The sequence below is a fragment of the Tetrao urogallus genome (assembly GCF_951394365.1).
Source record: "Tetrao urogallus genome assembly, chromosome: 5".
Lineage (NCBI taxonomy): Eukaryota > Metazoa > Chordata > Aves > Galliformes > Phasianidae > Tetrao > Tetrao urogallus.
In genome coordinates, this window is record NC_136818.1 from 60,424,923 (window position 1) to 60,438,050 (window position 13,128).

At 40.2% G+C, this 13,128-nt stretch overlaps 1 protein-coding gene across 6 annotated transcripts in view; it reads right to left on the reverse strand.

Moving 5' to 3' along the window:
- Positions 1–379: 379 nt before the first annotated feature.
- Positions 380–13,128, reverse strand: part of FGFR2 (fibroblast growth factor receptor 2) — a gene marked incomplete at both ends in the record, with an annotated part of 71,127 nt that continues 58,378 nt past the window's right edge. For all 6 annotated transcript variants that reach the window (XM_079536340.1, XM_079536339.1, XM_079536343.1 and 3 more), the window contains 8 exons: positions 380–544; positions 3,761–3,866; positions 4,707–4,844; positions 6,507–6,577; positions 7,806–7,928; positions 11,366–11,556; positions 12,308–12,418; positions 12,980–13,101. In XM_079536340.1, coding sequence (XP_079392466.1) covers positions 380–544; positions 3,761–3,866; positions 4,707–4,844; positions 6,507–6,577; positions 7,806–7,928; positions 11,366–11,556; positions 12,308–12,418; positions 12,980–13,101 — 1,027 coding nt within the window. The remainder of the gene's footprint in view (positions 545–3,760; positions 3,867–4,706; positions 4,845–6,506; positions 6,578–7,805; positions 7,929–11,365; positions 11,557–12,307; positions 12,419–12,979; positions 13,102–13,128) is intronic.

Genomic DNA, 13,128 nt, shown 5'->3' on the forward strand with positions numbered 1-13,128 from the left:
GTGTGTGCCAACATATATTTTCTCCAAATATTACAAAATAAACAAGAAAGGCAGACCCAGAGTTTGCCTCAAGTCCAACTGGTCCATTGTACAAACAAAGTCTGTCGCAGCTGAGGGTAAGCCAGAAAACTGATAGTGATGGGTATCTGGACACAGCTCATAAACATTCTTCTTCGTTGGAAAATTTAATAAAAGTTGCACATTATGAGATCTTTAATGTACGATCTGACTGCTTTCCTCCAAGTTTTCTTTTTTTTTTTTTTCCCCCTTTTTTTTTTTTTTTCCTCCCATATTTCATATGTACAAGCAGAATCTTTAGGGTCCTGGAGAAACCATGTTGTTTTGTATGCTGTAGGTAGCTTGATGTTCTTGCTTCTTTTCATGTTTTAACGCTTCCATTCATGTGTTGGTACTTGGGAAGACAAGGTTCATAAGGCATTGGATCAGGAGAAAAAACAGAGTCATCACCTGAAGAACACGAACTCCTGGTGTCAGGGTAGCTAGGTGAATACTGCTCCAGAGGTCCGCTGAGGTCCAGATACTCCTGTGACAAAAGAAATAGACTGAGTTTTTAACCAGCGAGTAAAACTGGCAATAGCATGTTCCAACTGCTCTGATTTGGCTCAATCATGCAGTGGGTAAAAGAACAGTTTAAAAACAACACTCATTTCCCTAATGCAATTGCATTCTAAACTGCCTGTAGCTCAAATATCTCATAAAACAAGGAGCCTGAATAAAGAAAGGAAAGCCAAGCCAATAACACAGTACTTTTGTGAAGTCCAACAGCATCCACATTAGCCGTGTCAGTGGAAATAAACATGCCAACCACATCAAAAGAGGACTTTTCACTTACAATGATAAAAATGAAATTTCATCCTAAATAGAACCATTTTTCTTCAGCACGTGGTAATGATTTGGAGAGGGAAAGATACTTCCAACTTTGTATTCCTTCGGTCAATTTAGATGTCTGTTTTATATTCTGTGATATTAACTTTGTGTTTAAACATGCAGTGGCAGACATACGTGCAAAAAAACAACTGAAAGAAAATTAAATTCACTTGATTGGGTTCTTTATACTACATTTTCTTCTCTGTGTGTCTGTGCTCATGCCTGCATGCCCCAGAGTAGCCATGACCAAAGCAGTCATTAAAAAAGGAAATAATATCTGCTGAATCCAAGTTTTGGGTTAAGGCTCTTTTGCTAGAAACAACAGTTTTGGCAGGAGAAGAAAGTTATTTTCTCCCTTGAAATGTTCCTTCTCTTTCAACTTCTAAAGGCAGCTGCATTCATTTAAATGCAATCTCTTCATTTGCTAAACCACAAGTTATGATCACACTGACGAGACAAGTCCTCCACCTCAGTCAGTGCTTTATGCTGCTGTGCTTTGGGTTGGGGTAATTTCATTCTTTGGTTGACTTTTTTTTTTTTCCTAAGCCAGAAATCTGATCGTTGCCATGTTATTGCTTAAAAAATGGTCACCATTTTAAAAAGGAGGAAAATATAAGCTTTTAAATAGGCAGCAAGGGGATGCAGTTTGGATCAATGATTACTTTCTATCTTACTCCCTAGGTGTTCAGAAGATCCACAGGGACAATCCTGGCATGTAATTTATGTATAAGCAATACAGCCCTACGTGACCAGAAACGATCAAGCACTTTCTAGACAAATGAGAAAAGTCTTCCAGCATTTGAAGCTTTCTTGTGGAACTGCAGACGCAGCTTGTCATATTGAAAGCTTGATATAATTCAGCTATGAGCCCAGAACTGAAGGTGGGATTCTTATCTCTTCTCCAGTCTCTTTGCTCAGCATAAAGGGCCACAGTCATGTAGGGGCATAAAGTCTCCAGCACTGGGATTTCAATGAATAAAAAAAAAAGAGGGTGGCTTAGGCAAAAATAATCACTTACACAAATGCAGAACATATTGTTGGCTGGTCAATTTTGGAGCTGCTGGGCAAAGCAGGTTGACCCTTTATCAACAGTTGCATGTGTGAGAAAGCCAAGGTACCAGGGTGGAGTGGATGAGCAAAAGTACGGTCAGACTGAAGCATGGAGGAGCTGTGCTTCAGCAAAACTGCACAGCTTACTTGAAATCAGGTCTTGAAACCACATGCAGTGTCAGAAGATGGGACACATGACCTCATAGACAAGAGAAGTAACTTGCTTTCTTAAGATACTGCTTTTGCCCTGGATTAAGCTGAAGGCTTAGATATTAGGAAAAGCCTTCAAGAGCTAAAGGTAACAAAACAGAGCAATGGGTTGTTGTGGGGCAATGTAGAAATGCAGCAGTGGAGACCTTCAAGGACAAAGTTACACAAACACATCAGGCATCATAAATGTACAGTAGATCCTGCTGCAGGCTGATCAGATTGACTGGATGTGTTCCTGAGGTTTTTCCAGGCTTTTTTCCCTACAATTTGAACCTAAAGTCATTTACATAACCCTAAAGGCCTTTTCAGGTTACCTTTGAGATCCTTCCAGGCCCATGAGCGCTACACAACTGGAAGGCAAGATGCTTAAACATACAAGAAGAGAAAGAAATATCCTCTTCCAGGCTTAGAATTACAGCCCAGAGTTTCCCTCTAGACTTTGCAAATGCAGATGCAATCCAAGCCACCAAGCACTCTGTGATGGCAGCCAGCCTGCCGCCAACCACCCTTGTGAAATCGTGTGCAAATGATGCACGAAAGGATTCAGTTAGTGTTGGATGGGGGGGAAACTGTAATGGTACACAGAGCTATGCTGCTGGCTTAGTTGGGAGCACACATTCCTGCCCCATTCCCAAACCATTCCTGAAGGTGCCATGTTTTGGAGAAGAGTAATTCAGATAAATTTATAGCTGCTACTGAAGCCAAAGAATCTTCTCAACTGGAAATGTAAACCTACTCTACTAGACAAATGGTGTCCGTAAAAAAAATAGCATTTCTTGCTTAAGAAAAATAAATCTGAGAATTCTGAAAAATTAGAAAGTAATGGTGACACATATAACACGATCCAAACCTTTTTTCTACATTTTCTCTCAAAGTTTCCACCAAAAGAACCAATATTTCCATTACTCATGATCTTCCTCTAAAGTACATGTGATAAGTAAGAACTGATTCCTGTGTGGATACACTAATCAGTGTGTTTCTTGCTAGAACTAATCATATTTCAGTCCTCTGAAAGAATGCTGTTCAAATGAAACCCTTTTGCATTCATATAGCCCAACCTGAAGCAGTGGTAGGCAGGACCTTTGGATAATTGGATGGCTGCTCACGTGCTCCCAGTGGGCCCTTCTTCCCTCCACTGAGAGCTACTTCAGTGAACCTAATTCACTCTCAGACACAATCTGAAATCTACTATTGACAATTTCTCCTTTTCTGACCTAGATATCATGGCTGGAAATCAAACTGAGCTGATAAATGAAAAACATCATGAACTCTCCTACACTCCTCTACACGAAACTCATGCTGAAATATAAACATTGCCTCTCAGTTTGCCATGTGTATTTTCTCAGTAACACTATGCTAAAAACATAAAAAAAATACGAAGGGAAATTAACAAAAACATTTTAAAAATGTGTTTGTTTTGTTACATAAACCAAGACATAATGACAAGAAACCGAGGATTTCATAGGATACATAGTTAAGCTGCTTCTAACTTCAGAGGATGGTGACAAACATAATGAGAACTTGAATAGGATTTCATAACTGTATAATTTCCATCTGCTTCCTGAACCATTCATCCTGATTGGTAGCTTATGGAAGTAAACAATCTACCTACCTCATTAGTTGTGAGAATAAGGATCCGATCCAAGTCTTCTACCAACTGTTTAAAAGTTGGTCTTTGTGAAGGCACAGCCTGCCAGCAATCTCTCATCATCATATAGCTGTAAGAAATGCACGTTTTCCTGGGTTAATTAAAATCACACATCCTTCTGATAAGCCTTTTCATACACAGCCAATATTCTTCATCACAAATAAAGCAGTGAGCACTCCAAAGCTTTATACGTGGACCAATGTTGTTGCCCAAACCATAAAATGCTGTCACTTCCCTCAAAGGTTCATTTCTATTTCTGTATCTCTGCTTGCCCAGCATCTAAATTTCCTCTTTGTGGACCTGAGTCTGCATTCTTCTGTGGCATTTCAGCAGTATTAAATTACATGTGCTTAAACATTTTATCATGTAAGAGACTGCAGCCTTTGTGAAGAAATTAAAATGGGGGATAAAAGCAAAAAAGTATCAAGAGCAATACTGAAGCATCAGAAAGGGAAAGCACTGTTCCACTATCACTGGTAGATAATGCTGTGTTAATGCAAAAGTTCCCAAATACACTTTTTTGTGTACAAAACCAGCTGGGTGTAGCTTATACAGGATAAGAGCCTGTGTGTGGTATGGCTATGTGTGCCATTTATGAATTTTCATGTTTAATGGACCAAAACTGAGAAAATAAGGGTGTAAAAGCACTGACAAAGACTGGTCTACAGATGATCTCATCCATTTTCAAAGGGATCACAGCAGGGTGTGTAAAGTGTCCTCCACCAAACATTTCCTGGAGACCTTTCCATAGCGTTTCCATACGCATCTATATGCATACACATCCACTATTTTAGAGCCAACAATTCTGAAAATGCTACATTCTGCTGGGGTAGCATTAACCATGCGATGGGCCCCTTCCAAGTTGGGATATTCTATGATTCCAATGCAGTTTGCAGCCCTCGGTCCTTACAGTTCATTGGTGCAGTTGGCAGGTTTATCCATTCGGTGCCCTTCTTTAAGCAGCTTAAAAAGTTCCTCCACTGGGATTCCTGGGTAGGGAGATCCTCCTAAGGTGAAGATCTCCCACATTAGCACACCAAACGACCATCTGCAAAACAAAGAGAAAGCTGCATTAGTAAAATTGCCTTACTGCTGTGAACAGAGATGTTTTTGCAGGTGGATGCACACCAGAGCCATTACAAAATAAAACTAATTTTAAATGAACTAATGAAATGAAACTAATCTTCACAGTTTAGTTATTTACAGAACATCCACACCACTGAGCTGGCTTGCAAGTATATGGGGGGATATTTTGGAAGCAAAAAGAAAGGCTGTTCAAAACAAAAATAGTTTGAATCATTCTGCTCCTTTTGGTATCTTTTTTTTTAATTATTATTTTTTTTGTAAGGAAATGAAGGAGGGAAAACTTCAGCCAGTTTTCCTGCCTGCTCCCCACTTCCAGAGCTGCCTTGCCACGTCCCGCTGGCAGCCACAGGCCCACTGCCAGGCTGCTCTGCCAGGTGAGCAACAGCACAGAGCCTGCCCTGGCCCCGAGCTGCTCTGCAGTTCTGCTAGCTTTGCAGCAATGTATTTTAGTAAACTGTTTGCACAAACTTATAATAATATTATCCAAAGGCACCACGGGGCCAAAAAGCCTCCCAGTTCCAACACTGAAATGCCTGTGCTCCGTGCTTGTCGGGAGCTCACAATGACTTCCAGCTCTAAACCAGCCAAGCCATTTACTTCACATTCACTTAAATATTTTGTCAAGATGTTATTTTAAAGCAAAAGTTGGCTCCACCCTTAACCTGTGTATATAATTTCCTTCATAAATAACATAAAGATGGCAGGAAAGGCCTCAGTAAATGCTTTTCTTACGGAGAGAACAACTTGGGGTGAGCATCCAAGTTAAAGGAGGAGGAGGCACCTCTTAATTTTCTCCACCCTGCTCCTTTCTATTTTAACTCTGCACTGTCATGCGTAAGCTTTTACACCTGTGCTGGGAAGCATCCAGCCTTTTAAGGCTAACATCTTCTCTTGGAGAAATAAAAAACATAAGATCTCCATCTGCACGGAGTAAAAAATACACATCTACTTCGAGCTCAATGCATGCGAGCGCTGAAGATCTTTACACAGGGAACTTTAATAGGAAGCAGAATTATGGGAGCTGTTGCATCAGCCAGCTACACCACGCACATTACAAGATCCTCAAGTGCCAGAGTCCAATGATTTCCTTCTGTATGTGAAACACTGCTGGGAAGCAACAATATCTCTAAAATCAGGGAAAACACCTCTGGTATATCCAGGCTATATTTTATTGTACATAACCACAGCACAAACTTTGACAAGGTTCTTTTTTTTTTTTTTTTTTCGTTCTTCTTCTTTCCTTCTTTCTTTTCACTGTTGTTTTTTTTTTTAAACGTGAAGGAAGTGCAGAGTATGTGGAAAGCCAAGCACATTAGATAGACTCTTTGTAGCTGCACATCCGTAAATAAGTTCAAGGGGGGAAACTTCCGCACTGACAGAAGGAGGTTAGCATTTTCCACCTTTCATGTGCTTTGAAGCCAGGCAGATTAGTAACAGAGCGCTGGTTAGCAGTCTACCATAAAATCCTCACTTTCTAAGGGCAAGTCCTGTTCCATCTATTAATACGTGAAACAAACTGAAAACGCTTAAAGGGAAAGGACAGCAGGAAAATACATTTCAAAGTATCCCAAACTTTAAGGAAGGTGAACCAGTTTCCAGATTACACAAAAATAAAGTCACTTACACATCGCTTTGGTGTGTGTAAACTCTGTCAAACAGAGCTTCTGGAGCCATCCACTTTACTGGAAGCCGTCCCTGTATATTTGGGGGGGAAGGAAAGAGAAATGAAAATGGAAGACATTGGCTGGATGATTTGAATACTGATTTTTGCTTCAAGTAAATCCGTTCTCAGAGATCAGTCCTATAATGCAAACACGTAGTTTATTTTGAAAACTTTCATTAAAAAAATATTAATAAAATGGATGAAAGGAGGAAGGTTATTAAGAAAAAATAGATATGAACACTGAAGATAAAATTTAAAATGTGTAGGGCTCCAAAAAAAATGCTGCTTGTAAGTACACGTAGGGTAAGCAAATCTAAGTGGAAAAAGATTATTTCACTTCAGGTTTTTAAAGAGTAGAAATAAGAAACAAAAAAAATTTCTTAAAATCGGGTCTGCTTGCACAGAGTTCATCACTGACAGGAATTTTGTTTTCCTTTCCCCAGAGCTTGCAGCCACAACTGCCTGTAGCTTTACACAAAAGCTCTGCTTTGCTCGAGCCAAGGAGTTGTACCAAATTTGATATGAAATGTGTTCAGATCCCCTCCAGTGCCAACAAATCCCCACCTGGCTGCTCTGCCTTTTGGAACTATGCAGAACTCTGATAATTACTGTTCAAATGCCATTCATCACTCAGTGCTTTATTTTTGTAAATGAGCCAGGCAGTGTGATTAATTAATATTTTGTATGAATCTATTTAGTATTAACAGAGTCTGAAGAACTGAAAGAATTCTGCAAAGTTCCCATCTTGATTCAGGACAGCTTTAACAGCAAAACAACAACAGGTACAGAAAATCCATTTTCTCAAGCTCAGTCTAACTTCAATACTACAGTTATTTACATCCGAGCAAAGGCAAAATGCATAATCCTGTATTGTGGCACTACCTCACAAACAGGATTTTTATTATGGTTACTGCTATCACTGTTTATGCAGTGTTTTTTGTGATCTTAATACTGGTTCAAAACGAGCTAGAATCAAGTTTCCATGTATTTCAAATGATTGGAGTCAAGGACACACAACATGGATAGTTATATTGTAGCAGTTATAATAAATCATAAAAAATAGAGCCTATTTGTTTATCTTTTTAAACTAAATGTCAGTGTAAGAGGGGGAAAGAATTGCTTATGTCCTTGATGTCTGTTTTCTGTCTGATTAAAAGCAAGTCTCCTGGACAAGAAGCCTGTTAAGATTATAACCATAGTTTTGAAGTGAAACATTGAAAGAAACACTTGTTTCCAGAGATAAGAAAACCATCCACTTACATTAGTAGTCTTTTTATAATAATCTATATTGTTGATGTCTCTGGCTAAACCGAAGTCTGCTATTTTCATGACATTATTTTCAGTTACCAAAACATTTCTTGCAGCTAGGTCTCGGTGGATACACTGGAGAGAAAGACAAGACAAAAACACCCACTGAAATACACCGTTGCAAAAAAATGGAATTATTTCTAACCATACTTAAGTCTCCTTTAAAGACTTTAACCCAAATCCTTAGGTTGTAAAGCCACAGGTTTACTCCGAGTCCGTGCAGTAAGATTGCTGTAGTTACCCTGTTGCAACCTATTCAGGTCCAGCCAGGTGCTTCCAGGTTGAACAGCTGCCCAAAAGTCCCTTTGAAAAGCCTCCCTTTGAAGCCTTGTATTTTGCCAAGGATGAGAACTCAAACGTTCTAAGATGTTTGTGACCCACTCTTTGTTACACAAACCCCAGATACAGGTAACACAACATTTTCATTGCAAATGTCTGTTAACGAGTGTCACTGTGTTGCTTCTCTTACATTAAGTTGGATCAACTGGACTAAAACCTGACAGTCCGGATCAGTGCAACCTTCTTTAGTATAAAAGGTCTTCTTAAGAGATGCATCTCTAGTAAATCATTTTTAGCCAGATGTCTAGGGTGTGTATGTTTACTTCAACCATGAGACTACAGCAATTTCACTTTGGAAAAAAAAGGCAATTTGGGCTCGGCTGTTTGCTTTTCAAACAGCTCTGATACTGAAACTCCAACCAGTATTTCCTCAGACTTTTTCTTTCTTCATGCAGCATTATCCTGAAAACTTGGAGTTGATATTCCTGACACTGAAAGGAAGTTGTGGCAGCTCTGGATATTATTCCTACATTTAAGGAACATTTTTGGGGTTTATACAGAGTGGCAGTAGGGTCATGGTATTCAGTGTTGCATTTAGAGTCCTCCCAGGATATTCAACTACTTCTTAAGTCAACTAGTTGTGTTTCTTCTTCTTTTCCTGCTCAATTTCAGTTTACTTTGTGTTGTCCACCTTATTTCAGCCTGTGCATGGACATGCTGGACAGAACCACTACAAAACAATTAGTAAGGGCCCACATCTTTTCTTGCATCATAATTTGTCCCAGCGGTTTTCTGAGATCTCTCATCCTGCACGTGCAAAATGAGTTTACGAAGTTTCTGCTCCTCACAGGGTCAACTATGGGGAGCTGCAAGGAAAAACTGCACCAGCAGTGCCTTCACACAGATGAGACTAGACAAGAGTACACCTTCATAGTCAAATCAGGCTTCTAACTCAGCATCAGCAATGCCACAGTAGCAGAAATAACATAGGCAGCCTTCCTACCCTGCCCTTGTCCTCGAACCCTACAAGAACCTGCTACGATGAGACAGAACTCAAGGCACTTGCCCAAGTACACATTGCTAATGTTCACTGATAAGGCAAGGTGCCTTAATGACTGTGGCACAGGATCTAGAGCAGATGTTTCTGCCATTCTAGAACAGCAAGCCAGTGGGCAGAACATTTCAAACAGCAGGCAGCACCTCCAGGTGAATCCAGCAAGTGAATAAAATCCCACTACCTTCTCTCAGGGTTTTTCTGCTCTCGCATACCCTGCAATTTTGCTATTTCAAAGTGGTGCCATGACTCACAGCCATGTCTGCCAGGCTTCACAGCCAGCTCTCTGGCCCCAGTGATTTGCTGTCCCTTTGAAGTGACTGGGGCTACCCCCTGCAGCTCTTGTGCTATACTGGCACATCAGAGAGAGGACACATCAACAGAATTCTTAAAAGTATTTATCCAGCTTGGAACCAAAGTACAATTGCTTGTAAGGCAAAAACTAAAACTGATACCCGAGTACCTTCCTTACTTATTAAAATCATATTCTATATATATTCCATTAAGTCTCTGTGAGCCATTTATTAGACTGAAATAACAAGAATACTGGCTCTCTCACAGTGCCTGCATGGTGAAAATACCATGAGAAGACTAGATCTCTTATTATTCCAGCTCAGTAAAGGGATCCCAAAGGGGAAAAGAATTGGAGAAATACAAACAGAAATGGTGGGATGTCTGAAGAATGGGAATGTACAGTTTTTACTATGTGCTGACTTTGTTTTTCTTCTTCCCTGTGCCTCATGCAATGCTTTGCATTCAGTCAAGTTCAGCACAGCACTGATAAGTGTTTTTGCAAAGGAACTGGACCACAGAAGAAACGATGCTGCTGTGTACATCTGTGTGAGTGCACACTTTCTTGCAGTATCCTGCAGCAGCGTATCAGAGCTTTTCAAGATTTGCCAACCAAAAGATTTATTTTTTTCCTTTCACAATGGTCCTTTTTTTCTTGGGCTGTGGCTCATTGCCAGGCAAATGTTTCATTAATCTTACAAAAGGGATATTCTAAGGTGCTTTACCTAATACAATACTCATGCTCACTCTATAGATTTCGTCCTACTGTCATGCGTGTCTCCCTGTCTACTCTACTGAACTAAGAATTACTATTTTCAAACAAAAGAATAAATGCAAAATTAGACTTCAATTCCTGCTCCCCTCCCCTCTCTCTACAATTGCAGAGAAGCAATAAAATCCCGTAACTCTATACAATAGGACTGGAGGTTCAAACTCAGCTCTGAACTTTGGTTAAAACCAGCTCCATAGTTGGGAGTGGTCTGAACTGGAAATTGGTATAAATCCCACTAAGCACTCCATGCTTTCCTGGGGGTACTCAGCATCAGTATCTGGTGCTCTGGTTTAGACACTGGGTCTAAAGAGTGCCCAGAATACCCATGATTGCCTTCATATTAAGGCACAACATGTTTACGGAGTCCACTATACAGGGCTAGTTAAGGTTCCATAACTGTAATTTAACTGAGGTACAGCCTGAGAAAATCTGTCCAAAGAAAAGCTGAAGAAATAAGAGTCTAGAGACATCCCATGATGCATAACTTATTTCAACATGCTTGTTGGTCTACCAAAGGCAAGTTTCAAGCACAGTACTTAATTTACAGTGACTAGTGAACTCCATTTACCTTTATTTTTAACTCTTTTGTTCACAATTTCTGCCCTTGTGATGTTCTCCACACTACCCTTTCAGTAACTGAATTCATTTATTTTACATCACTGTCACAGAATCATTAAGGTTGGAAATGACCTCTAAGATCATTTAGTTCAACCATCCACCTACCACCAATAGTGTCCACTAAACCATATCCCTAAGTGCATCTACTCTTTCCTTAAATACCTACAGGGACAGTGACTCCATCACTTTCCTGCGCAACCTGTTCCAATGCCTAACCACTCCTTCTGAGAAGAAATTCTCCCTAATATCCAATACCTGAACCAATTTTGGTAAGACTGACTAGAAACAGAAGGCAAATGATGACTTGCTGTCTCGTGGGTGAAATAATGAGACTTGTATAATCACGTGATCACCTGTGCTTATTCAAAGTACAGATAGGTGTGCAGAAAAGCCATTCTCCCAATGCATTATTGACCATAAATAACACAAGAACCAAACATAACCTACAACCAAATATGTACCAAACGCTTTGTGTAGTATTTGCTGAGTTCTACCTACTTTTTGTGAAGCCAAGTACTCCATGCCTCTTGCCAACTGGTACGTGCAAGATACCAAGTCCTTGAATGTCATCTGTTCCTCTGGGACTCTGTTAATATCAAAGGAGTACTCCATCCCAGGAGGCCGGCGCGCTCGCAGGTACTCACGCAGGTTTCCTTTGGAAGCATATTCTACAATCACATACAGTGGACCTTGGGATAAACAGAAGTGTGTCAAAACTGGAGTAAAGTCAAAAGGTAAAATGATTTTCTGTAGAGAACCTTCTGGTGCTCTACAATAAACAAACTGGATTAATAAATGTTTAAGTGTGAATCCACTAAGCACAACTTGAACAAAAAGGAGGACTGGGCTTCGCTAAGTGGCTGGCCAAGGCTGCATTAGAAGGATAGTGGCAGAGCTGCATTAGCAACTGAAAGTACCTAAATCCTATTCCTTCCAGACCATGCCATGTACTGAAACACTGACATTTTCAGACCCAAAATGTCACAAGATCTAAAGAAATACTTTTGCTGTGTTTGATAGATTTTCTAATTTCCAGAATTTGTATGTCTTTCTGCATAACTTTTAATATATAATTATCTTTAAAAAAAAACATCATTGTCTTTAAATAATAAAACTGCTCATTTCAAATTCAAAGGGCACAAGTTTTGCGAAAACAAGACTGACCATTCAGAATGACAGATGTGAGTAAAGTCACTATAAAATGTCATTTTTCCTTACGGCTAGGGATTCGATTTTTCACACGATGTAGTACCCTTTCTCATATTAAAGCTGCAAATATAATGAGACACGGGAGTTAAAATATCGCTGCTAAGCTAAGGAAATATCTAGAAATCCCATCACAGCATGACAGTTTCCTTAAAAACTCTTGAAAAACGATGATTAATGAGAGTTCTGGAGACCCGTGTGAAAGTCCTGGCTTAGTTTCTTTTCTCTACTCACCATCCTGGGTACAGGCTCCAAGAAGATTGATGATATTTTTATGTTTCCCAATCATCTTCATCATCTCCATCTCTGACACCAGGTCGGATAGATCCTTTTCTGTAGCATCATCTGCACAAGACACAAGTTCAGTTCCTACTTTCTGCTGTGCCAGCTTGAGCATCTCTATGGCTCACCAGCATGTGGTTTGAAATGTAGAACATGGGGTTGGTTTTCTCGCATACGCTGCACATTGTACACTGTACAAAGCCATGTGTTATGTCCTAATAAAGATTAGTCTCAGCCTCTTTGACAGACTGACTGCTTCTTCAATCACACGTTAACCAATACAAAGCATTAAAATCCTGTCCTTAACTATCAACCTTTAAAAACCATGTCTTTCCTAAAAGTTGACTTCATAATAAAATTCAAAACGAACAGGCACTAACCACCTGGGCTAGGATCTGCATGCAGACAGCTGCTGCTATGAACTCGCACAACACCAACACGTCCAAATACTTGTGGCTGAAGATAAACAGGCTGTCAAGAGCCCAGATTTACACCACAAACCACCGAAGGCTGAGGTCAGCTATGTGCACTCTGACCCCCCCACAACGACAGAGCTCAGACACTGCAAGGGAAACTTTTCATTGCTAAAAGCAGGCTGAAACCTTGCTCAGCCCATCTTCTTACCTTTCAGCATCTTCACTGCCACAGTCACTGCTTCTTTGGGCCGGTCTTTGTCAATCCCCACCGCTTCGGCCATCACCACTTGCCCAAAGCAACCTTCCCCCAGGGGTTTACCCAGCGTCAGCCTGGAGGTGTTAAACAGGGGATTAACA